General features: G+C 41.8%; 1 protein-coding gene across 1 annotated transcript in view; it reads right to left on the bottom strand.

Annotated features, from left to right (window-relative positions):
* Positions 1–27853, bottom strand: part of syde2 (synapse defective 1, Rho GTPase, homolog 2 (C. elegans)) — a 47205-nt gene extending 19352 nt beyond the window's left edge. The window contains exons 1-5 of the mRNA XM_052073294.1: positions 25680–27853; positions 18387–18667; positions 17102–17450; positions 7046–8178; positions 205–331 (exon numbers count right to left, since the gene is read on the bottom strand). Coding sequence (XP_051929254.1) covers positions 205–331; positions 7046–8178; positions 17102–17450; positions 18387–18667; positions 25680–27660 — 3871 coding nt within the window. The 5' untranslated portion in view covers positions 27661–27853. The remainder of the gene's footprint in view (positions 1–204; positions 332–7045; positions 8179–17101; positions 17451–18386; positions 18668–25679) is intronic.

Genomic DNA, 27853 nt, shown 5'->3' with positions numbered 1-27853 from the left:
TGAATAAAATGTGCAAGTCTTCAGCACACTACGCATTCAAATGTACTTTAAAAATACATTTAAAAATCTTGAAGATTAGAATTCTTCTGTTTAAAAACACATTTTCACTCACAACAACTTTTCCCTTTTGTGTGCCCCCGCAAAGCTGGTGTTGATGGCATTCTGTGGTGTGGCACATTGCTGCCATCCCACATTGTTGTTTACCTGTAATGACATTGATGTCAGGATAGGTGTTTTCACAGAGTTCCACAGCGTAACTGTCTCTCTCAAACGCCTCTCGTAGCTCCTTCTTTACAGCTGCAGAACCGCAAAGTCGGTAAAGCCCCACCACCTGCAAACACACCCCGCACATGTGAAATTAGGTCAAGTAAACATACACTGCCCATTCAGGAGTCCAAATAAAGTACAGCGAGAGATATTTTCACACCCTGATCGTGACACGTTTCATCATCCATGTATATTAGAGCTGCTTGTACAATGACTTCATCACTTCATTGACTAAGAGGTAGTTTATAAGTACAGTATTTGCAAGGTAGCAGACTGCAACAAATCTTTTCTAATAGAACAAACAGAACTACGCATAACATGACAACACTAAATGATTTGACAGGATTTCTTCAATACCAATTAGAGTGAGATGAATTTCACTGGAAATTGGATTTGTTTGCTAGAATTTGCTGATTCTTAACAAAGTCTATCTGAATAGCATTCCTGACGAATGTTGGCCTAAACTGTTATCGCTGTTTAGTACTTTAGTGATATATGAACTAGACTATTAAAATGTTTCCCCGTAGTTCAATACAACTTGTGTGTGAATACACTTTTCACAGCAATGTGTTTTGCAGAGCTACATCTAAGCGCAAAGTGTCACAAAGCTATTTGAAACTAACACTTGCCTTCTTGGGTACTGATTAATGTGAAGGGCTACCAGTTATATGCACACACCTAAAATAACACATTTTCTTGCTGGTAAATTAACTTTATTTATTTTTAATAATTGATGATATTCGGCTACACCACCTAAGTTTCTCATTCAATATCACTGGAAAGTGTGATATTGTGGAGAAAGTTGATACTTTCTCACAATACTTATCAAGAATATCCATCCATCTATTTTCTGAACCGCTTGATCCTAGCTAGGGTTGCAGGGGGTGCTGGAGCCTATCCCAGCTGTCTTCGGGCAGTAGGCTGGGGGACACCCTGAATCGGTTGCCAGCCAATCGCAGGGCACACTGAGACGAGCAACCATCCATGCTCAAATTCACACCTAGGGACAATTTTGAGTGTTCAATCAGCCTGCAATGCATGTTTTTGGAATGTGGGAGGAAACCCGAGTACCCAGAGAAAACCCACACATAACATGCAAACTCCACACAGGGAGGCCGGAGCTGGAATTAAACCCGGTACCTCTGCACTTTGAAAATGACGTGCTAACCACTGGACTACCGGGCCGCCCTATCAAGAATATATGAAACAAAAATATCAATCTGCAAAACTTGGTTTCAAAAATGTTTCGGCAAGTGCTTACATTTTCAAATAATGACTTGTACAACGTTCCTAGGAAATAACAATGGCCTATCACCGATAAGCTATTTTTAAAAACAGGGTCACAGGCTTACTCATTTGGTTCTTGGAGTTAACCTGTTGCCTTTGGGCGCCACGTTGGTGACTGCTGATCGAGAGATTCAGCAACGTCCATTTCCAAATGTTACATTGTGTTGTGATTGAATGGACAAAGCCTGTGCCCTCAAAACATCCAACTGAGTGGAGGTTTAAAATGAAAACAGAAACAATTAAACATCTTTACCAGAGTGTCAAACTCAGCATAGCTTTATCCCGACACTGACATTTGATAGTCAAAGACATTTGATCGTGAAACCAGTTGCCTTCTTATGTTCGGATTAAGTCGGGCTACTGACATACCATAATTTCTCCTACATGTGTCTGTCTGGTATGTGGCATGGCTGACCAACTGGTGTGGTTGCCAGAGCAACGTGTTAAGTCAGTGGGCTGTGAATGGCGAGTTGGACCCGGTTCCACGAAAAAAAAAAGATACACCCGTAATACTGCTCTTTCCAGGCTCGAGAGTAGAAGCACGAGAATATCTCACAAGGTCAAACTATTTCCTTAGCCACCGCGTTGAGCTGAACTGCTTTTTGTAAACCTCACACGAGGGGAGAGATGAGGACAGATTAGCTGAGGATTTAACTTTGTGTGCAAGTAAACAGAAGTCACTGGGCACAATGAACAACAAGTCCATTCAGAAATTTAAAAAAAAAGGCTTTCGGGTAGAGTCGAGCACAGGCGGGTAACAGCTGTTAGCGGAGTAGGGCTTGCACTTCACACACTGCGGCTGCCAAGCAACATGACAGGCAGCAGCAGGCCTGTATGTAGAATCGGTCAAACAAAACAAGCACAAGGACTCTTAGTAGGGTGCTGAGACCAATGATGGGATCAGAGGGATTTGTGTTTAGTCTGAAATCAGTTTAATGACTGAACTATCAGTACCACAAAGGAACAGGGTAATGGGTCCTTGACTTTATTAATGCACTTGAGTGTGAGCCAAATTCCCAAAAAATGTGGCCCTGTTCAGACATTGTATTAACATGCAAAGAGAGCCATTGGAATGAAAGTCTACTGGCAAAAGCCATCACTCGATCATCGGATGGTCCATATAGAGTCTATTGTAATTATGCGAAATATATTTCGGTACTGTTGAGCCTTAACAGAAATAGTCCCTCAACAAAAAAAATGTTTCAATGGAGTTAGATCAGGGGTGTCAAACTCATTTCACATTGTGGGCCACATACTGTATATCCTCGGTAGATGTCAAATGGGCCGGACCATTAAAATTAAAAAATACTCTGCTATAAATGCCAAAATATCATGTCTTTCCTTTGTTTTGGTCGAAAGAAGCATAAGAACATTGGGAAAATGTTGAAATTTAATGAAGATATCTTTTACAAAACATTTGACAAAATGCCTTGACCCTCAGTTTGAAGTGGCTGTTTAAATTTGCTGATAGGTCCGAAATCCTCTCTGGTAAAGTATTCCTCGTCAGGCTAATATTGGCAAAAGCTTGTCGCTTCTTGGGATATACAAGGTCAGCCGCCTTCATCATGCATCCTATAACAAAGTCACCGACGGAATACGGCTTTGATTCTAATGCTATTTCGCTAGCAATTAGGTAGCTGGCTTTTAGTGCTTTGTTAGGGCTGTGTCAGTGACAGACTGAGACCGCTGTTGTCTTTTTCTCTGATCAACAAAATGTTGTCTTCTACTCTGAAAAAAAAACAGTGTTTACCTAGCGGATAATCCATGAATTGCATCTTATTAAAATATTCATTCCGTGTCTTTTATGTATTTTTTCACTTCGAAATTATCCTGCGGGCCTGACCGAACCTCCTTGGGGGCCGTTCCGGCCCGCGGGCAGTATTTTTGACCATTCTGAGTTAGATGAGAGCTTAGATTATTACTTGCTATTTGATGGATTTAGTATGTGGATGATAGTAAAATTACAAATATGCTGCAGTTCTATTCTTAGTCTTAGTCTTATTCCTAGTACATTGCCACAGCACAGGATCTGATGCCTTTCACTGTTGACTTTGGTTGAAAGGCAGACCACACCCTGGACTGGCTGCCAGAGTATGACAGAGCAGGTAGGAATTGATTCCCCAGATCCACAAAATTCACCATGTCAAAACTGCACCGCAAAAGGCCAATTATAGTTACATCATACGTTCAATCTTTGCAGTGCAGTTTCTCCTCCAAGCACAATAATCTACGTATTCTATTAAAAGATCTCTAACAGTCACAAGAGCATGACAGTATCTTTGTAAACTCAAAAATACATTGTTTATAAGATCTCATGAGACTGCGTAGATGCCTAACCCTGTAATGCCTGACCCATCAAAGAATAGCCAGAAAAATCAGATTTTGGGGCACCGAGATGTTCATTAATTAATTGTTATAAGGGTTAAAAGTGTGTTTCAAACACTAGCCTATGTGCATCTTGAACTCCTTTGTAAGGCACTTTGCACTTCAAGTTACATGGATCGCTCTCAAGTGAAAAACAAAAGTATTTTACATGGACGCTCGGTGATCACATCAATAAATTTAGCGTTTGAGACAGGCATCATTTCAATGCTCCACAATCCTCCAGCATCTTAAAAGCTTTTCAAACCCTGAGGTCATGTGATTCTAAGTGACTCTGACAAACGGCTTGCTTCAAAGAGCTGCAAAATTAGTTTGGAAATACACACTGCGCCATGTGTCTGCCCTTGCGTGTTTTAGTGACACAACATGCAGATTCCTATGGAATCTGGTGTGAAACCTCTTCTAGCCTCTGTCTGCCTCTAACCCAAGGGGTATCCTTTACCTGTCACTCGTTCGACTTAACTCGGAAAGACTGAACACAATATTTCGGTAATTAAAGACGGGCAAAACAGAGGCGGAGGGATGGGGATGAAAACAGAGACATCCAAGAGCAGGGCGCACTCATTATGAACTGAGACAAAGCAGAATGAATTCCACAAACATGGGAAATCTGAGCTAACAGAAACTGCTTAACAGCATTACAGTTTGTCCGGAATGTGAGTGAACTTGAACTCATTTAACGGTTTAATATTAACTTTCTTTTTTATTGACCCTGCTATCGATACATATTTTTTACAGTGCAAGTTTGCATACTTCATGGAAGCTGGAGCGAATGATGCACGATTCTGAGACTATACGTAACTCAATGAATTAAATGAATCCACAGGAAGGGTCCCAAACCCGGCCGTCAAAAATTTGGTACAGCGTCACAGAAGTTGGTGAACGAAAATATAACCATAAATTTGATTGTCTGCAGCACATCCGCTGACTATTGAAAAATTGATCGCTCAGACGGTGTTTCGGACATTGATTGAAATTCACCCCTGCAAGCCCACAAAGTGAATCACACATCTAAAAGCCCCCAAAACAAACATCACTGAAGAGCTTGTTGAAAAAGAGGCTCATTATGTATGTTTCCGTACATAATGAATGTTGCACTTAAGCTTGATTTGAAATCGCAATGTCTGTCAGAAGCGCGAGTCAATCTTTTCTGAAAATCATTCAGCCCTCCTGCGAACGTCATTCAAGTAAGAGGAAAAGTGACAGTACACTGCAAACACAATGTTTTAAAATCGAGTCAAACAATTGAGCAAGTATTGGTCTAAAAGTATTGGTCTAAAAGAGGGGTGAAAGCAAAAAAAAAGTCATTTGACTGAAAACTTTATTGAAATAACTGCGGTCAAAAGAGGCTGCATTGGTTGACAAAGCTGGGGTCGGCAACCTTTTTGAAAGCGAGAGCTACTTTTGGCGACTGATTTGTGCAAAGGGCTACTAATTGGATGCATGCAGTACATTTGAAAAAAAATAATTTGCTCAAATTACCTTTAACCTGCTGTGGGTTTAAAATTAGGGGATGACTTTGATATTTGTCAAATGTTGACTTTGACTTGACTTAATAGTATGTGTTATTGTTAATATTGAGATTCATCTTTGTGAAGACACTGATCATGTTCATGATTTCTCACAATAATTGAGAAATAGAAAATTAGATGCAATGCTATTTTCATAAATCTATGCTCGTGTTCACATTTTAAAGCATTTTGAAAACATTTTTTGAAAATCACATTGCCCTATCACTGATGAACTATGACCCTTGTGAGGAATTCTGATAATGGGTGGATGGATGAATTGTTTTCTTGTCAAACCTGCCCCCCCTGTCCCTCTTCTGTATGCCAATTATTTGCACTGTGATTGAAAGACATGTCGCAAACATTCGCTTAACGCTACCCGCGGCATTGACAAAATAAAAGTTGTGTTATTGTGAGGAGGTGCAACAAAAACACTGCATATAATTACACGCATACCGACTGTTGGACAAAAGGAATGGACTTGACTGTCAAAAGCGCGCTCTTTCTGAATTGTTCACAATGACGGAATTCAATTGTGACAACGGAGGTCTTTAAGCCCTACTCTAAAATCTACAATCTTTTAAGCGTCCATGGTTCTCCACTGGTGAAGTTAAGGCCTAAATCACAGGACTGATTTCTCAAATAAAACGCTTCAAGAGTAGTGAACAATAACAAAGTGATGACAGCTAGTTTATTATCCACTAACACAAAACCCAAATGAGACATCAGTCAATTAAAATAATGAGTACCTTGGAAACCACAAAGAACCATTCGTGCTGTCGCAGTTAACCAGTCGTGCAAAAGTAGCTGAGGCACGGTTGGCCTCATTTTAGAGGTTGAATGCTTTTTTTTCCCTGTTGTCCCCAGGCACGCTGCCCCTGGCATGCCTCTCAAGAGTGATATTCTGAACAATGGCCAAACACTTTGACTGTAATTGATTGAAGAAACATCACCTCTCTAATCTCCCCCAGAGCACTACTGCTAGGTTTCAAAGAGCACATAAAATGTTCTGGGGTTGATGTGGGGGTGGTGGTTGGTGGTCAAGATGATCACATGACCCTGGAAAAACTCCATTAGTCCATCAGCATCATATGACCAGTCTCTTCATGCTTCATACTTTTTCTTCTGTCAATAAGAAGAAATGGCCTAAAGAAGCCAATGACATCATGAAGTGGAGTGCAGCTTATTTTTCCTTTCATCCCATGCTTGTAAGGTTGTGTGATTCGTGGCCGCGGGGCGAGTACTTGTCGCGTTATACAGGACCTCTATTGTCACTAATATTCCGTGTTCCTCTTTTTTTCTGCTTTAGGCTATATGGAGTATATGGACATGAACTTAGGTTAGATGCATCTGTATTCACTTTTGTCCTCTATATGAAAAGTTTTAAGTAAAAGTCATCCATTTATGGAAATCCACAATGATTCAGTCAAATGGAATCGGAATATGAAGGCTTCTTAAATGAAAGAGATCATATTTTTTTAATACAAGGTGAAAATATGTGATTGAAAAGACATTTAAAAATCTGTAATTGTTTTAAAGACAAGATGAGATGATCTCATTTTCCGAATTTGAGCAGTTTGGATGCGTGGATGTGGGCTCACCTGGCAACCCCGCTTCTCGATCTCATTGATGCATTTGCTTATAAGCAGCGGCACCGAGAGTCCGGTGTCCTCCCTCTCCACCAGCCGCCACGCCTCCACACCAAAGACTTGGGGCTCCCTGCTACCATCTGGTCCTCCATCCAAGGAGTTCTGCCACTGCTCCATCAGGTTCAACTTGACATATATCAGCCCACGGGGTTCTAGCTTGACTGCCAGCTGGTGTGAACGTATTACCCTAAAGACTGCAGGTAAAACCACTGTGCCGTGACAGCATACACGATTTCGCCTCGGAGTAGGCTCCCAGCTGAACACAACGAGCTTCAAATGCTGGGCATTTTCCAGCTCGATGTTGAAGGTGTGGTCCATACCCAAGAAGGCAGTTCGACAGGTAAGGAGCGCCGTCCGCGCTTTATTAACCGAGTCCACTTGGATGGCGCAGTAGACATCACGAGAGTCAATGCGAGGCGGTTTGAGGTCCTCGGCACCGTAAAAGTGCAAGCTCATCAGTCCAGAGATGTACTGGCTGCATTTGGGCTGCTCTGTGAAACTGTAATGGCGGAAAGCATCTATGTCCAAATCTGTACCACTTAGTTTTGAGCTTCCACTCGGTCCTTCTGACTCCTTGTATCTGCCACCCTTGCCCTCAACAGAATTGTGCTTCCCAGATTTAGCCACCAGCTCTGGTGAATCACCATCGCTTAAGTATCCGCCTTTACTGGCCGATTTGGAGCTGCCATTGTTTTTCTTCTTATTTAAGCTGTGTTGCGTGGACACGCTGCTGTCCAAGTGGTAGCGTGAGATCACATTTCGGCTGGCAAGCCCAACACCAGATGCAGCCAACCGTTGAGGGCCTGAACTTTGGGACGTGATCTCAGTCCCCACACCTGTAGCTCGAAGCGAATGGGATCTGGGCTCCAAATGACCACAGCCATTGCTGTGACTGCTGCTTTGACCTTTAACGCTGAGTTTCCGGCTGAGTTCTGGAAGCTTCTTCATCTTCATGGAAATTTTCCTGACTGTGCGCGGGGATTTGATCTTATCTGGGAATGACCAGTTGATGGAGCTGCTCTTCTTTGTAGGGTTTGGGCTGGAAGGAGGGGAGAACCCAACACTATTTGAGATGTCAGGAACATCTACGGAGGCAATGAGACAGGAGAGAGAAGTTAAAGGAGACCTTTCATGTTGAACTTAACACTTAACACTGCTATCCCTACCGGATGGCTCGAGAGCTAAATAAACTCAAAAGTCTAAACGGGCATTTTATCTGACAAACTTAGGAAAGATGCAACAAAACCGATTGGGAAAGCTTTCATCACGCAAGGTTAATGTCCCAAAACAACAAACAAGGTCGTCAGAGGCAAGAAGTGGAAAGTTTTGGACAGACTAAGTCGATCAGCTGACTTTATCCATAAATAGCACACAAGAGTCTATGGTGAATGCTTCGAGAATTACCACAAGAGAATGCAAACTCGTTATATTTAGTTGACACCAAAAAAAAGAAAGAAAAAAAAGGATTGGCCTCAAGTGTTGTAATAGTCTCGGAGTACTTTATTAATCTTGTGTGGGAAGTTAACCTTGTAAAAATAAATGGGACACTCATTGAAGCACTTATACACGGAACCAAAACCAAAACCTGACTTCATCTTTAAATGCAGCTGCTCATCAAGTTAGAGCTTAAACAAGTAGTTCAACATGTTAGGGTTGCTTGGTTTTGTATCTACAAGATACAATTTGTATCTACTTATAATATACCTGTACCGTTTACATTAACAAATGAGCAGATTACTGTACATTTAAAATCGGTCTTTTGACAATTATTATTGGTTTTGGATGACTTTTCATGGCTAATTACGACCCTCAATTCTACCTGTCTTGCAAGGAAAAAGAAAGCAGACTCATATTTTAAGTGCAAATTTTCCACTCAAGAACGTTATGATATTTCCGTAATAGTTAGCTCGAGTCAGTCTTCGACCGATTAACATGTTATTCCCACATTCAAAGTTTTAACATGATTCCCTCAGTCATGTACCTGCTTACTTTTTCACTTAGGAGCGAACACCTTGTAGCATTGGAGCCACAGTTCATGCAGGATTAGGTCTGGATCACATGACTTGGCAAGTTCTTTGATGACTGCTTTTAGAACTAACCTCATTTGGATCATGCAATAAGGTGCACTAGATGCGACAAGAAGGCCTAAATGATGCCAAGTCCCAAGACTTGGGATATGGTCAGGCATTTCATTTTGTTTTAATATCCTTATGAACTGATGGATTAGATGCATGAGGTTATTAAGCATTTAAAATGTTAATTTTGCCTGATTATAAACATCTGACACCAGAGGGATTGTATGGAGACAGTAGTTGACACAAAGAGGAAAGAAGAGCGATGGATAGTTTGACCGGGTCAATTTTCCAAGCTCTGTTTTCCAAGGGAACCTGGAGTTATATTTTGGGTCCTACAAGTGAGGGAGGAGGCAGAGGTGGTTTAATAGTATGTAGCATAAAATGGGGACCAGGGAAGGGTGTTATGGGGGACAAAGACACCCCTTGTCCATGTACTGAGGGTTCTGTATGTTCAACAGGAGGGCTTGCAAAGTTGCCAATGAATCTACAAATGAACAGCGCTGTTCACTCATATTCCTAGGCCAACCATGTTGAGCCTCCTTTCCCCCTTCCTTATCCAAGCTTCCTTCTAATAATAGACAGAGAGGCACTCTGAGAAGAACATAGTAGGTGAAAACGGACCAAATAACAACAAGGGAGGGGTCTTGAAACGTGTTTTCCACTTGAAAGAAGCCTTGCACGTCAGTGTGCATGCAAACAATTACATAATTCCGAAAGCCATTACATAAAATGTGATGAAAACATCTTGAGTTTTACTTCAAAACTTGTTAGTTAAAAAACAACTTTGAATACAGAAAATAATACATTTTACTTAGTTAATAATGAATGAACAACTGTTTTTTTTTATTTTTACATAATCAAAATGTTTTGCCAAAATTGAAACTATGCATGGTAGCTGCATTCTCTTACATTAAACTGCGTTTGAAAAAAAATTGAAAGAATTTACGCCACGACTTAAACAACAAAGAGTACCAAGTAATTGATGTTCATAATTTATATCATACTGATGTTCTTTAGTAAGCTAAGGTTTATTTTGAAATCAACGTTTTCACCGCATGTTAATGTCATGCATAGAATGAAGTGTTGCTGCGGCTGGTGTGACAGTCTTCCCGACGGCGCACACCCACAGATGACCAAATTAATGAGTACTCAAGGCAGAAAAAAAATCCACAAGCATTTTTATGAACTCGAGGTAGTCAAATTACTCAAGTTTCACCCCAAACTAAAAGATGCAAGTCTCTCTCTGGAATGACCTTCCACTGAACATTCGCTAAGCCTCCTTGCTGTCCATCTTTAAAACCCGCCTCAAAACTCACTTGTATTCTTTGGCATTTGACTCAGCATGACACAAATTATGATCTTAGTTATACTGGTTGGTGCTCTCTACCGTCTGTTACTCATATTGTTGCTTTACTGTTGTATATGTCAGATGCTCCATGTACAGTATTTTATGTGCTGTTTGAAAGTGCTCGATAAATACAGTTGAGTTGAGTTTTTCCTGACAACCTTCAAGGTGCAATTGAACACAGCACCAACACCACCACTCCTTTACTTTGACATCTCCACTTGCATGCTTGCATGGGTGTGATCTGGTTCTCTTTGTAATGCGTTACAAAAAGAACAGGAAAGGGTCTTGCCAAGGAAGCCAAGTGAATTCTTCCATTTTCCCTGACCGGTATTTGATCTGCACTCTCGAGCATCCGAGGTCAGGTGCTACCGACTGAGCCATCTACCTGTTTGCCCCATTAACTAATGGCTAAAAGTGCATCCAAGACTGTGACTCTGCTTGCCCACAAGCAAGGCATTAATCCCCTCAATGTTCGAATTTTTTTCACTTTACTCCAGCAGGGCCCAAGTTAGCGAGTCTCACAAAAAATCGTATGTCTGGGGCACATTTAAGCCACAGTACCACTGTGCATTAATTTACATCTGAAAAGTAACAATATTTACATAAGAAAGGTCTCTGACTTATATGATGGCTGAAATCACCGGTTAAAAGCTGCTGCATTGTCAATGACTTTGACACACACACACCTAACTCCTCTAGCCTTTGGCCATGTGACAGCAGGCAAGACAGTAACACAATACTTCACTCACTGAGGTTCAGGGCAGATACTTTGACACACTACCCTCCAAGGAAATGTTCCTGGGTCAAAGGCCAAAGGCCTGCATTCCTGTGCATGACATCTGAGCCCTTAAACTGTGTCCACCACACCATTTACATATACACTTGCTCTTAGCAAAGTCCTGTAACAAGCAGCTACAGAATGCAGAAGTTCATATTCATACAAGAGGAAAACACGACTGCGTTGACCCTGGAGCTACATTGGGCACCCTGCCTCTAACACCTGCCAACACAGGCGAGGAATTTATGACGTGGGCCTTTCAAAACACTGGCACCAGTCAGGTCTGGGAGAAGGGTGTGTGAGAGAGATGACATGATCAAGTGGGATATGGTTCATTTCAAATATTAGCCCTGGCTCAGACAGAAGATTGTATTCTGCGATAATAATCTGCTGTCAATTATAATGTAATTACCGTATATAAACCTGCTAGTGCTCATCGAGAACTGTGAGTGTTTTGTCCACAATAAACGTGTGTGTTAAATGTAAAAACCAACAGGGCCGGTGTGTCCAGTGTAAACAAACTGGTGAATAGCACACTTGTCCACGTAGTTCTGCTCCGTGCTACTTCCTATCCACTTGGCTCAAACCCATTAGAAGGCCTTTCAGGGGACACAGGAGCTTGGCTGCTTAATCACGATGGTTACAAAAGCCCCGCTAATATATCCAAGCATGCAGGCCTTCTCTCTAGCAACACATGGCCACTTGCCAAAGCAGTCATCATGTGGTTAAGCTTCAGTGCGGCCATTTACGTCCCACCCCAACTCTAACAGAAGGGTGTTTGCACCGGTCAAAGTCATGGGAAATCAATAGTACAGCAAATCATCACTGTTTGTGGGGAATTGGGATTGAGCCCTACAGCAATATTGCAAAAAAACCCCAAAAACTTTACTCTTAAAAGTTTAATGGGGCTTGAATTAATATAAATAGCCCGTTGAAATTTAAAAGGAAAAGCAATCGTGCAATTTGGAAATTTGCTTGCGATTAAAATTTTTTTTTTTAAATTACGAACATGGAATGAAAACCCCAAACTCCAATGGCCGGCCGGGTGAGATGAGACAAGACATGACAATAGGATTTTTTTTGCATGTTTTTTTTTCTTATTTTATTTATGTTTGAAAATGGTTCCTTTAAAGGTGAGAGGTAAAACATTATGGACAGCATTTAAGATACGGCATATTGTATGATGTGTTTGATTTCAAAAATGTCAATGTGGTACACAACTACACTATCACAGCAATAAAGGAGGTCCCGTCCTCATTTTCCTATTTTGTGACATAAAATGTCAGTAATTGTTTAGGCATTCATCTGTGAATGAACATAATGGTGTATTTGTCAATTGTTATTTTGCTTTTCACTTTTGACTCCACTTTCTATTATTCTAAATTCAGGCTTGCAGCTTTGTTTGTTTGTTTATTTATTTATTTAGTTATTTGCCCGTATTTGTTTGTTTTTATAATGTAATGCAATGCAATGAAGACGCTAGGAAAAGAAATGCTGTTTGTAGCAGAGATAATAATATCTGAGAAACGCATATCTTGTTTTCACGATATTTTATCAGCCCACATTTATTACTTTTATTTGTGTTGTCGACGTACATTCTAGTTTGCTTCTGAATGGCGTGAACTGTTTTGTTTGGAAACGCTTGTAGGTGTTGTGTCTTTGCTTGTGTGAATCACATTGAGTTGTCTTGGGTCGGAAATGTGCTGCAGAAATAAACCAACTGTCCTTCCTGCCTTCCATGTAATTTGGCCTTACTAGAGAACTGAATGTTTTTCTTCGCGTTGCCGGGATTCTGAGAACAAGATGCCACAACTCTGTGACCTAAAGTTCACATCTAACACCAGACTATGGAATCTCCTCTGGATTTAGAGTGTTGTTCTCAGAATTTTACTCCACTGTCTTGTTGACTCCCTACCAGCCAAACCGTGCAGTCGTCCGCCAAGATTAGATTCTTGATTTTCACTCAGAGATTCAAACTCGAGTGTAACTTTAGCAGCATGAGTTCAATCTTGAATGCAGCAGACAGTGAAAGCAAAACACCCCCCACCCCACCTTCCACCACCCACAGGAAAAAGCTCTGATCCCATCCCAGCGCTGGCAAAGTAAGATTCCAAAACTGCCACCAAAGAGAGGAGATCGAGAATGCACCGTGCTAACCACCCCTGGAGTCTATCAATCATTATTTTCCATAAAAACAGAGCATTGAAATGGACAAAAAGCCAGTCAATGGGCAGAACACAAGGAGTCTGGAGTGCATCCGGTCAGGAGGTAAAGAACCAGCCAACTGAAGAGAGGAAAAAGTAGAGTCAAAAGAGAGTCATTTACATCTGCACTGCTTCATTAATTCGTTACACCTGCAAATAAAGTGAAGTCTATAAATGCTGATAATCACAAAAAAATCAAAGACAAGAAAAGATGGCCTAAATGTGTGTAGGGTAATAGTGTGACTCACATTTTCATTCAAAGACACTGCCTGTGCTTGGATCAAATTTTACTATTCACAAACAGAACAGACTTGTGGTGGATTTGCTAAGACTAAGATGTGGTGAGAAAACTCACAACAAATGCTTCTTTTATGTGGTTTAGTACACCACAGATTGGATGTACATCATGTTTGCTATGTGTACAATACACTGCTGTTACACTTCCACACCTTAGAAGATTATTCTACTTCTTTTGCACAAAACCATGCTTCTGAGAACATTGAAAATGCATTTTGCCCGCAGTTGCTGTCCTTTATTTTGGGAAACTGACTGGGATTTACAAAGTACAAAACTACAGGGGTGACTACAATTAAGGATTTTTTTGCAAGAAATAAATACACATGAGCCTTTGAATAAACAGATATTAAATAATACTTGAGAGATTACGAATCCACCAATCACTCCTGATGCCTTGTCGAATAGAACTGAGAATTCATCTTTATTTTGCAACAGCAAATGACAGTAGACTGTGTTCCTTGGCAGGCCCTCTGAGCCAAAGCCCTCTTTTATCCGATTAATCACTGGAAACTGCCCGCCAGTGTAATACAATGCATCGTGATGAAAAGCTTCTCCCTTGGTCCGATGCTACATCCTCTTCAGCCTTGGTGAAAATTGGCAATGTTTTTTTAATGCATGACAATACTGGCAAACAAACCGCAAGACCGAGTTTGGAAACAAGCTACGACCCAAAATGTCGAGAGAGGTACGTTGCCTCAAAAGACATAATACAGGACAGAAGGGGGACTCGAGTCAGATGCTTGACTCGGGCCAGACCTGATTCACCATTTTCAGGACCTGGGACTTGCTTGCCAAAAATTTGGGAAACTCTTTGCGTATATAGTACATATGTCATACATAATTACTCTGAAATAAAAAACTTCAGTCATCATTTGTCATCATTAAGTTTTTATTAGAGTAAAGTTATTATTTACCACATATTTTCAAATGTGGTTAATATATAACTGAATAATCAGTTATCAATGTTTTTCTGCTATATGTAAAAATCTGCATTGTCCTCAAAAATTCAGTTGGGCCCTACTTTAAACACATCGCCAATGTTGTTCTATCATAGCGTTGAGATGTGCATCACAATCGGCATTTTGAAATTAAAAAGAAAGGATTTCAAACATGATCGTGGCTGTATAAGCAGTCTTCCAATGCCAACTTACTTTCTAAAATCTACACTGGCAACAAAATAACATCAATAACGTCAATAATGGCAAGCAGAATGACGATCACATTGAACAGCAAGAATTAAGTGCAAAGTCACCAGGCATGAGGGACAATTCCGAAGTGAAGGGGCAGGACCGTTAAAAAGCACACAGCTCCCGCTTCTCGTGTTCATAGCCGCCAAAAGAGTACACGTGTACCATATTGTCAACGGTCAATAGAATTAATTCCACGTTGTGAATGAGGAAATTAATCAGAAGTAGGTCACTGCTGAAAGCGAACATTAAAAATCACTTCCAGAGACACCCAGAGAACATTTGTTGTCTTGCAAAAGTGATGAGCATGCAATTGCCGCCTTCAATTATGACCACTGATATTTTTAAGCAGCAAGAAAAGCCACGAATGATACATCCATCCATCCATTTACCAAATCGCTTGATCCTCACTAGGGTGCGGGGGGTGCTGGAGCCTATCCCAGCCGTCTTCGGGCAGTAGGCGGGGGACACCCTGAATCAGTTGCCAGGCACACAGAGACGAACAACCATCCACGCTCACATTCACACCTAGGGACAATTTAGAGCGTCCAATCAGCCTGTCATGCATGTTTTTGGAATGTGGGAGGAAACCGGAGCACCCGGAGAAAACCCACGCAGGCCCGGGGAGAACATGCAAACTCCACACAGGGAGGCCGGAGCTGGAATCGAACCCGGTACCTCTGCGCTGTGAACCCAACGTGCTAACCACTGGACTACCAGGCCGCCCTATGAATGATACAATTAGACAAATTTTTATTCAGCCAGTGTCAATAGAAAGAGCCTAACTTCAATTTTCTGTGTGCGTGTGTCATGATTATTTATTTTGGACTGATTTGGTTTGCTCCTAAACCTACAGAGAAAGTTTTCGGAGAAAGGAAAAATTTCGGCACCATGCAAGACCCGCTGAAAGTCATGAAAGCAACGGAGAACTAATCTAACACAAGAATGGTTAACTGTCTCGACAAAAATTCATCACTTGCATTTCACTCAGCGAGCACTTCTGCAGTGAAATATAACTATATATACTAATAATATGATAATATAGTACCTTGACGAAAATTACTCCAAAGCTCATTACTCATTCTTGCAGTAAGACTGCTGCTAGGATCATTGGATCTTAAGTATTTGATTTCCTCGGCATACCAAACCACTCACTCAGCCTTGTGCTCCTTCAGCAAGTAAAAGACTGCTTATATGCCATAGAAAAGTGTGCTGAAAATCATAATTATATGCTCAGCTCGACTTGTGCCAATGGGTCCCAACTACCATGTTGCCATATCAGAGCGAAAAACAAGTCAGAAGTTCAGAAAGACCAAACTGAGCTTATGCAGAGACAAAGAGTCATTTGCTGGCTGTCATAGAGTTGACCAGAGATGTGAACAGTTTCCTTCCACAAAATGTCATTCGTTTGTATGTTGTAAACAGGACTGCTCTTCCTGATTCTACAATCATTCCTTACATTTTGTGTATAATTACTGATCAGAGTTTTCGTGAGATAAGACACACTTGAAAATCGAGAGTGCGCCTCATATGGGCTACACTGAAGACTAGAGGAGTCTATAGTGCCATCAGAAATCTGTCTCAGCCCCTTTCATCATCCCCCCATCCAGTTATTGTTTTGTTTATATCTTTATTTAAGTCGGGGGGACAACCAGTTAACACATCTGCCTCACTGTACAGAGGCCGGGGGTTCAATTACGGGCTCCTGCCTTCCTGGGAGGAGTTTGCATGTTCTCCCCGTGCATGTGCAAACCCATAAAACCTGATTATATAACCTGGTGCTTCGTATGTATGATTTTTTTATTTTTATTTTTGTAATAGATCCGTTCATTGATGTTGCGCCGAATAATATTGTGTGCTTAATGGTCTGACAAATAATGCAATGAATGAGAATGTATCTCCACATTTTTGACAGTAATTGTATATACATTGTATGTTTTGAAGGGCTTATTATCAATATATTTGACCCCATCTACCTTCATACAGCATCGAACAAAGGTGCTCGCCTCTAATTCTTGGCATGAACGCTCTCTGGTCTATTCTTTTGAAGTCAAGCATTTTTCCCCATGCAGTCAGATCAGCTCAGTTAGCACGATTTTCAACACTATCACTAACTTACCTCCAGATTTGCTGGTGGAAGGCCATCCCTCCTCTGGAGGTTTCGACACAAGGATCTGTCTGTGTGGATGTTGCGCCTCTGTCGAATGGACACCATTTCCTTGACTGCCATCTCCTGAACTGCTATCACCGAGCGACTCCGGCCCGCTGGTCTCCAGAGTTCTCCCGTTGTGACCTCTACTGGGCCTCCTCTGAGGCTCAGTTCGGGGGGAGTCAAGCAGACAGACAGAATGTCTGGAGGCTTCGAGCTCGTCATCCTCAGGAATTGGGTTGTACCAAATCTCGCCTTCGTCGTCTGCATCATTCTCTTCTGCTGGGTCGACACTCCTGGGGTGGGGCGACACACTGACCTAGATCCAAACAGAAGCAAAAAGGGGGGAGAAAAAAAGCAAGCTAAAAGCTGTCATAAAAACATTGGCATATATTATACAAATATATGTACATTAATCGGAAGGGGAAATTAGTTTTCACCAAACCCCAGACGGTATGACTTGGAATGGTGGAAACTAAGTCACTGATAATGAGTAGCAAAATTAGCCATTTAGTTTGATCGCTGACTTAAAATCAATATCACCATCGAGCCTAGCTAGGAAATTTAGCTCCAGAATATTAGCACCTGCCACTAGTAAGACTGTTTCACAGTCAGCTTTGTGTTTTGTTTTGTGAACCCGTATAATATGGACTTCATGCTCAGAAGTATCAAAACACTTATTTGAACATCAAGTTAAATTTTTATGCACCGGTTTATCAATAATCTGGCAACTCATTGGTACTGCATGCTCAATTATCCATAAAAGGCATGAGTCCTCTCATCCATCGTCGACCTGAGATCTCACAAATACTCTTCACAACAAATGGACAAATATATGTGTAGATACTTTGTTTTTCATTTCATGGCTATAGGTGCCCAAGCGTCCCACTATTTATTTTGAAGTTGAGATGTGTTATATTTGGCAATACATTGATTTATAAAAAGATACTGTAAGTAGGTATCACAAGACAAAATTAAACATACCAAATAGATTGAATCAGCTTTGTCTTTATGCCTTAATTGCTAAACACCAAACAAAAAAAGTAAAAGCCTCTTGTCTTTTTGTCTTTTGTTGTTGAGAAAAGGTTAGATTTAGATCTCCCGTTAGTCTGATTTGACTGGGCTTAAGATCAGAGCAGATGCACTACAGAAGTCAAATCAAGCTCGTTATCTTGAAAGCAAATCAGGAATTTCTTGAGTGTCAATCCATCCAGCTAAAAGCTGTTGTACATTACAGCAAGACTATGAGATTAACCTTGGGTAGAGGCAGGTGGCCTGGCAGTGATGATGATGTTGCCCCTGAACTTCTCATTTGCTCTGGAGAAGGACTGGGCGGAGGTGGTAGCTGTGTGCTGGCCTCCTCCTCAGCTGCCAGCTTGCCCTGCAGCTCATCCTTATTGCAATGGTTCTTTCCATTGGTGCTCTGCTGCAGCCAGTTGCGCTTCTTGGCAACTGTGATGGTGTGGAGGTGCGGTCGCCGCGCGGAAAGCTCACTGGCCCTGGCAGCCTCTTGCGTTTGGACATTCTCAGTGAGAGCTGAATGTGCGATAAAAAGAGGAGGTTAGAGAAAGGAAGGCTTACCATCACACGCCAGGGGACATTCAAACCAAATGAATCAGCGTTATCATCCACCCATCCATTTTCTACACCACTTGTACCCCAACGGGAATGGGGGTGAGCAGGAGCCTATCCCAGCTGACTTTGGGCGTGAGGCAGGGTACACCCTGGACTGGTCGCCAGTCAATCGCGGAGCACATACCTGTAGAAACAAACAATCATGACAACTCACATTCACATGGCGTGCTAACCACTACAGCGCCATGGTTCCGATTAAACAGTTACATTCATCTCAATCATCTCAATTTTAATCTAAAATTCAACCCTAATCCAGAGTCAATTAAAAGTAATTATGGCCCTGTCATATTGAGGGAAAACTCTGCATCATGAAACCAAGGAGTGTTGACAGTATTTTAACAAAGACCTGAATGGATAAAAATATACAGCTATGGCTTTGATGGGTGGCTATTGGTGTTGTGCATTCCTCCTATAAAAGAAAATTCAATATCTATCTCGATATATTTGAAAGTGGAATGATTCCTTCCAATGTACTCACATCTTTTAAATCAAAACCGATTTTCCGATGTAATTTGTTTTTCTTTTTTTGTGACACCGCTAATGGATATACAGTGCACATATACTTGATATCTCACATCTGCTTTCATTCATTTCTCTAGCTCAAAGAGCCACGTCTTGTTTGGGCTTGCTGGTAATTTGTTCTTGTATTTTTATCTGGCTGTTTTTAGTCATATTGTTTTATCACCACACTATTAATCAGACTGTCACAGACTTTCTGGAAGATCTTCAGCTATTTTCTCCTCAGTACTCACAAGCTCCACTCGTTTCAGCTTTATGAATATGTCACAATTTATGTGTATTTAGGATTAACATTCATGAATGTTCTTGAAACAGCCACAAACAAACCATCTGGCATGTTTTTGCTTTCTGAAGAGCGGATGTCACCAGAGAGAAATACGTGTGTTATGGTGAGAGGCTGAGGGAAGTGCCTTGCTATAACTTGGAAGGCCGAAACATTGAAAAGCCTGTTTTCTTCCTTGTATTTCATACAAGTCCCTCCACATCCTTTGATGAGACTTCTTTTTTTCCTCAAGGATAAACAGCACTTGCATCCACACATCCACCAAATGATTGACTACAGAAAATAATAATAAATCAATTAAATAATAAAATTATTTTAAAGAATTCATACTGAATAAAAAACATCCTGTATGATTAACGTAATATAATTATGCCTCTTGCCCCAAGGAGAAAAAAAACAAAACAAAACAAACAATGACTGGAGGAATTTCAATTTAGTTTCAGGAACTTTAGGAAAGTCAAAATGCAGAAACAAACTGACATAACATGAAAGTTTCTTTCTAGACATAAAAGAAACGGTGGGATATGGAGACAAACGTGATGTCAGGCAAAACTGGGAGCAAACTGCTCTTTCTCATTTCGCTCTTTTCAGGCTGGATTTTGCTCTCCAACACTGATTTGGGACTGCCCTATTCGTCTTCTCTTTTCATTGTGAAAGCCATTCGATATCAATTCAACATTCCTGCTGGTGTAAGGAGCAAAGCGGGTACTTTCAAAACTGTGTGGTTGGAAAACATCTGTGACTTGAAGCACAGAAATGCTGAAATGTCTTTTCTCAACATTACACAACAAATTAGTTCACTACTGTCAGCAAACATCTTTCCACCTCAGTCATTTGAGAAGGGTCATAAAAAGTGCTGTGAAATTATTGCCTTTATCGGAGTGACTATTTTAGAATGTCCTTTAATATTAGATCATTGGAAACATCCAAGTACTATATGTACTGTATATCATCGAGTGGTACTGAGAAAAGTCAACAGGTTTAATGTGATCTCTTTTCTTGAAGGTGAATTAAGCCTCTCAGGTATGGCACATTTTAGTTGTTTAAAAAAATGTAATGGGGATAATTGAATAAACCGCATCAGGAAATATCTCTTCCTTTCAGCACAATTCAATATGCTGCAGTTTCCAGACCGAAAAAGTGTTTAAATAAAATGAATCACGATAATACCTAATAGCCTAATAGAAGGCTGAGCTCGGTACCTTTTCCTGAGTTGAAAGGAAGCTATTTTTAGAGTTTTTCATTGTAGAAGTCAACAATGGTTTCTTTTACAATCCACTCGCAAATTGCATTTAAATTACCTCCGCCAGGGAGATTTGTTTGTTTTCCAAGATTGCATCAAAACAAATTTTTATATATCTATATATATAAAACATTAGATATGAGAACATTGGAAAGGAAAGAAAAAGATTCAGATCGTACTGAATGTGTGGATAGAGTATTTTTTCAGTGCTAATCAAAAGATTGGTCAGCTTTGGCGGAGGTCTGCAAAAAAAGCAGCTCCAATAAAGCCTCCACTAATGTCCAAGCTACCATGCCGCTCGTCCCTTAGGACAACAGGATGCCTGTGTGGAGTTGTTGTCAGCATGCCATCTTCTAGAAGGGGTCCTTCATAACTGGAAAGAAAAACGTGTGCTGACATGAACCGCATTCCAGAGGACAGCTCCAGATTTTACAGCCTGAACGCTGTCTTCGCTTCTGCTACACTCCTTTTTGGGCATAACACATTTGCAAAGCAACAAGCTGCTAGATGGACTTCATAGTCGCTGTTCTGTAACTTTTGTGGCCGTTTTCTGTTTGGGTGTTTATGTACGTGACAGATCGGCGACCAGTCTAGGGTGTAGCGGTGCCCCTCTAGGCTCCTCGCAAACCTAGACAGAATAAACGGCAATGAAAATGCATTCCTGGATGATAGATTGATGCCTGGATGCTGCGATTTAGAACGTTCTTCTCAGACATACATCGTCCTCTAGTCTCAGAGTTGTGTTTACTTAAAAAGAGAGAGTGGTGACCTACCAGTCAATGTAGCCCCAACTAGTTCAAACACATTTGCATAACAGAGCTGCACAACCTGCTTCCTTGTGGCACGGCGCTGTGTAGAGGATGCGGTGAGCCTACATAAATCTCACACCCCTTCAAGGTAACAGATGGCCAGAGCACAATAATATAAGGTTTGCATGTCCGTGTGGGAGGAAAAGCGGTACCGCTGAGAGGAGAAGTGTTACGGTTTGGCGACAGAGCCAAAGACAGAGAAAAGCTTATTTCCTGGATGTACTATTAAAAACCTGTCGTAGCGCAACTAAACCGCCCTCTAATTATATTCTCAATCTAAATCTACTAAGTGACGGATTCGCTTTCTCCTTCGCGAACACTTGATCCACTTTCCCACCAGCCTTCCTTTTAGCTTGTCTCCGCAGAGGCTCTTCTTTTGATAAGCGCAAAACCTACACCAACAACTTTTCTTGTCCATAAAGACGGCACTTTGTTGTGTACAGCGTTTCGGGCTTCCTTTCAAAAGGGGATCTTTTACTGTTTGCCATACATTCCTGTTGATGCACATTCATATGGTAATGAGGATTCTCGGAGTAGCTTTTTCTCTTTTTACATCAGCAAACGCCAGAGATTGTCCGGGGTTACGTCACACGTCAACACTAGCATCCCCGCTGAGATGTTTTGGCAGTGCGGCTGAATGCATATCCTACTTCGTCTTCAGCGCATTGTCTTGAGACCTAAATATCTTAAGATGTAAGACTAAACAAGGCTCTCTGATGACATATTTACTGAAAAAAATAACAAGAATGCCCTCTATGATACGACTCACTTAGCTCATTAAAAATACCGATGCCCCACATTTCTCCTATACCACATAAAAGTATGTCTTTCAAAACTGCCTTTCTACATAATTGTTGTACAAACAAATCAGACCGACATGGTTTTTGTGTGAGAAAGAGAATGTAGCTCACTATGGCTTTGGCATGTTGCTCCACCTAAATATAATAATTCTGACATGAATGGGCAACCACCATAGAGTTTTATATTACAGTGGCATGCTCGTGTCATTGTTATTTCGAAACCCCTGAGCAAGCACACATTGTTCATTCATGGGGCGAAAGTGACGCCACGCAAACAAGTTAAACAGCAGGAATGGCATCCCAAAAATTCTACCCAACGTCTCTTTTAAATGCAAGTTACCATGGAGCTGCCCTGAGTTAATGACTGGGGAGGAAGGCAACATGACAGCCCAACCCCCTTACCCTTAAACACAACACAGCGAGTTAGCGCACTGGCTCCTGTTCTGCTTTGGATTCCTCTGGCCACAGCTGTGGAAATGTTCAGGGAAATCAAGGAGAGGCAGACATTGGGGAAAATACTCAAAAATAAAATTAAGTTCCCCAAACATAGGGTTGCACTTGGTATGGCTCTCGGGTCTGTTTACATTGTGTTGATTATTGACAGAATAAAATCTGTTGTTGTTCTTCAGGCATGTTAATATTATGGAAAGGCATGATCTATTTTAAAGTTTGGGTCTCGTGCAGGAATTTCAACTTTCGGGAACCTTGGTTTCAATGAATGATAGACTACTGTATGCCTGGCCAATGGCGTAGCCCAACGCAGAGGCCTTCGTCTGAGCAGCCGCAGATATCACACTCTATTTCTAGCAACAGGGCACTGACAGTCAACAGCAGCTCACACACAAGGCAGCTTAACTATTTGCTCTCGAAGGGAACAAAAACATGAGCAAAACAATTTGTGATCTTTTACAGTCCTAAAACTGCCTGTCCCATAAACAATAGTGGCACAGTCAGAGGCTAAATTGGTTCCATTAGAGAACATGAATAGTGTGATCATTGTTGAGGATAAATGTGGTGTACTACAACATCAATCCAAGCTCTTAAAGGATGATACAATGAACGAAAACTTGCAAATAAAAATACATTTCTGTCTTTTCGAGCAAATCATCAAAATGCCAAGGCTTAACTTTTTTATTTACTACATGCACCATTGTGCATAATGATATCAATCAGTCCGTGAAAATTACAAAATAACAAGGATCGCAAATCAATATAACAAACTGTCCAACGTTGGGAAAAAATTGATTAATTATTATTCTAATTATTAATAAGTACTTACAAAAGAAACAGCAGGCTGGGTACTACTTCAAACTACACAAGGCTCGAACTCAACTATTACAAGTCGGGTCTAAATTTGCACCTTGTACTTCATCAAAACAAGCATAATTACAAATGACAGATTTTTAAGATTTCTTTCCTATAAACGAACAGGCATGTGGGTAATCTGCAGATCGAGGCGATATTGGAACTACAGTACATGTGTACTTTTGCTAGCTAGCAACGAGCTTCAGCTGTCTACTACTACGCCTAAATACGTTGTGATTTCGCTCCTACATCACTTATTGTAATCTGCATGGCAGTGAATAAGATGCTTCTTACAAATAGCATTCTCATGAAAGAATCATGGGAGTAATTAACAGAGGAAAGCGATTATACTTGCTAAGGTAACCTGATGTTTTCGATTGTAAAAGATCGTGTGTGAGTGATTGAGTACACATTTCACAGAAATCTCGCTGGAACTGCGTTAAAGCATAGCATAATCCACTTCTGAACAGCTAAATAACGGGCGAGTTAATAAGTGTCTGGGGAAAATACAAAATAATTCTACACACAACACTAAACAGGTTTTCTCCAGGTACTTCCTCCCATATTCCAAAAAACATGCATGACAGGCTGATTGAACACTAATTGTCCCGAGGTGTGAGTGTGAGCGCGGATAGTTGTTCATCTGTGTGTGCGTGCGATTTGTTGGCAACCGGTTCAGGGTGTTCCCCGCCTACTGCCCGAAGTCAGCTGGGATAAGCTCCAGCAACGCCCCGCGACCCTTGTGAGGATAAAGTGGTTCAGAAAATGGATGAATGGACAACACGAAACACGAGGTTATGGTTATGGTTGTTGCGGCAACCCGTATGTCAGCTGGGAGGCGTGGCCTAGAACATTAAAAGCATTTTAATCTGCATAATAAATGTTCTCAAAATTACCTTAATGTTATTATTTGTTCTTATTATCTGTTTTTATTTATTTTTTTCCTTTTATAATTTTTACTTGCCTTCACTTTTGTCAACCTGTTATTGAATTGTATGTTCTATATCTGTTCGATAATCAAACAAACAAATGTAGAGCTCATATTTTATTTAAATTTTAATCAATTTCTGTCTGAAATATTATTTTTATGCCTATTCGATTGATATCTATATTTGTTCAAAAATATGCAGGCAATTTTGCCTCTGATTTGGATAATTTTATCCAGCAGCACTACTGGGTGCATTTCTTTTTTGATGTAAGTCTTTGTTTAAAATCATTTGGAAATAAAGTGAGGTACAGCAAGGTAAGCAAGCATAGTATGTTGTACAATTTTTTTTATTGTATTTTTTGATGGAATAACTCAAATAAGTCATGTTATATCGTTATCGTGATATAAAATATCCTATACCATGAGATATTTTTTCCCCCATATTGCGCAGCACTGTGTTCAGTCTGATAAATTATGGATAGCTTGGGAAACGAGATAGTCCTTTTGGCATGGTTTTGCCATTTGGAAAATTGAAAGCCAATTGCTTTGCTCCCACTTAATTTGAAACATTATCTGAACAAAGAGACACGTCAAAATCCAACGCAGATGGTTTCATGATACAGATGTTTTCACTGGAACCCATTTTGTTCATAACCAGATGTCATTCACGCACACAAATCCCGTCACCGACACCAGAAAAAATCAAACAGGAGAATGAGTTAGTTGTTATTGGACTACACCGTGAGTGTTCCCATCTAAAACCTGATGTGCTATTAATTTAGTGTTAAAATGTGCCTACATTAGTTTGAAGAAGAGAACCCGCCACCAGTTAGAGAATCTTAAAAGAAAGCAAAGAGGTCTGAGGTGTCTCGTCCCTTTGCTTTGCATCCAGAAGAAGAGGAGTGCCACCAGGCGGACTGTACTATGAGTGGAGGATGATGACAGTAATCATACAGGAAGGAGGGTGAGAGTTCGCTGATTTAGGAGATCCACAGGAGTTGAGGCCACTCTGTGCGGCCATCCTACCTGAATGCTGCGGTGTCTTGCTTGAAGGGGACTTGACAGGTTTTACCATTCGGCTGGCTGTTTGGACCCCTGTTCCCCCTGGGCACATCTGAGGAGAGGGACGCTCCTGGTTTTGGCTCCCACCACGGGCAGAGGATGAACCCTCTATGCGTTGCTTCATCTCGGACGACAACAGGCGACCTTTGTGCATCCACTGTTGCATTTTGTTGACAGTGACACCGTGGCCCTTGTTCAGTAAGTGTGGCCCCTGTGCTGACACCTGAGTTGACTGCTGCTTATTATCATGTCCGAGAGGCGCCGATCCATCTGCGTTGCTGTCCGAAGAACCAGTCAGGCTGTTGACTGAACCACTGCTTTCAACAAGTGTCCCGCCGGCGGCTACTTGAAAACGCTTGTCACTGCTGGCGGCGTTGTAAACCACCTGAGATTTTAAAAGCTCGCCCACTCTTAGAACTTCAGCATCCTCACTGCCTCGGTCAGGTTTTAGCTCTGAAACCACTTCATCAAGGCACACCATTGGATTGGTTCCAAGAGGATTTGTGCACCGCAACGGTCCAGCTGAATATCCGATGTCTCCGTCACTAGCAGAGCGGACTAAAGTCGGTTTTATCTTAGCCCGAGAGAGATTGTCCATGCTCTTACAGTTTAGTCGGGTTTTGAGGCCTGAATCAATGTTTCCACCAAGACACAATAGCAAGGAATCTGTGTCCGACACCTGCTGGGGGTTGTGGTCACCTCCAGAGGACCACGAGTCACTGTCCCTGTTTCGGGCAGACAACCGTGAGCACAAGCTATCTCTCGATTGGCTACTACAGGAGGAGGTGGTCTGATGTTCAGTTAAACCAGCACTTACCTGCTGGTCCAAATTGATGTCATTCATAGCATTGATCAAGAGATAATAAGCCTCTTTCAGCTGGTTTTTCAGCCTGTCTGTTTCCTGGGCACTGTGACTATCATCAGCTTGTCCTTCATCCTGACCTATCGGGGGCAGCGGCATCATGTCTTCTCTATCACTTGCACTTTTTGCTCGAGTTTCATAGAAAGGCAGAATTTCGTTATCATAGTAATCATCATCTTCACTGTTTAAAGGATGTTTGAGCGGTACCTTTGCGTCACACGTGGATGCCATGTTAATGTCACATATTTCGAGCTCAGTTGGGAAGAAGGCCGGGCTCTGCAGAGGGCCCCTGAAGTCCCCTGAGTACACGGGGTCAAAGATCTCAATTGTTCGAAAGAGGTTTTTTTCTGTTTGAGCGGGGATTGGATTCACACGCATTGATGTCTCCAAACTTTGGTTGCTGGGATTATGTGCATCTACAGCAATGACAGTTCTTGGCACATGCTGGGAATGTCCTTGGAGCAGGGGCTCACAATCAGAAGTAGTGCCGTTCCCTGATTGCGCATAAGAATAAATATCACTTGAATTGTCCCCGAAGCCAATGGAATCCCCGACGCCGCATTGCCATGGGACTGAGCTGAGGTGTTTCCTCTGGGCATGCGTTTCCCCAAAGGACAGCCCTCCTGAAATCGTGATCGTGTCATCACACGCGGACTCCCAGTGGCTCATATTAGCTTCGGTAATCGCGTGTCCCGCAAACGGCACCTCTCTTTGAAGTGGGACCCCCGGGAGCTGCCCATTAACCCGAACCCTGCCCCCGCTGCTGAGCAACGGCGGACGTGAGCCGGCTAACTCCACTGACGGACTCAGCCGGAGCAACTCAACCCCCGTGGTTTGCACCACCGGCACGTCAAAGCAATTCTCGTACGTGCTCATTCTCTCAGCCGAGTAGTCCAGCCCTGATAGGGTGACTACCGGGTGAGCCTCGACGGCGTCACGCTGCATTTGCAAAACTTTTTCTTTACCTTCTCGGCCCACATTCGCAGCAGCAGGAGAGCCCAATCCAGCGCCGAGCGTCTCTCCTTTCTTGGACTTTTTCCCACGGAGTTTCGCAAGTAAAGTCCTCCGCAGAGGATCAGCCATTCCTTTCCGCTGCCCCCGATAAGTGAAATTCCTCCCGATTCCTTTCAATACGCTGGTTCCGGAGGGAAAGGGTCGAATGGGTTCTCTTCTCTCGCCGCAGAGGTCTCAGCTCGCCGCTGAAGCCTCGTCTCCATTCTCTGCTGTCACCTCCGCACTGGCTACACACTGTGTACAGCCTGCCGAAACTCGCCCA

Source organism: Hippocampus zosterae, chromosome 8 (assembly GCF_025434085.1).
Source record: "Hippocampus zosterae strain Florida chromosome 8, ASM2543408v3, whole genome shotgun sequence".
In the NCBI taxonomy this organism is placed as follows: domain Eukaryota; kingdom Metazoa; phylum Chordata; class Actinopteri; order Syngnathiformes; family Syngnathidae; genus Hippocampus; species Hippocampus zosterae.
Note: the sequence above shows the minus strand (reverse complement) of the source record. Positions and strands in the feature narration are given on the sequence as shown.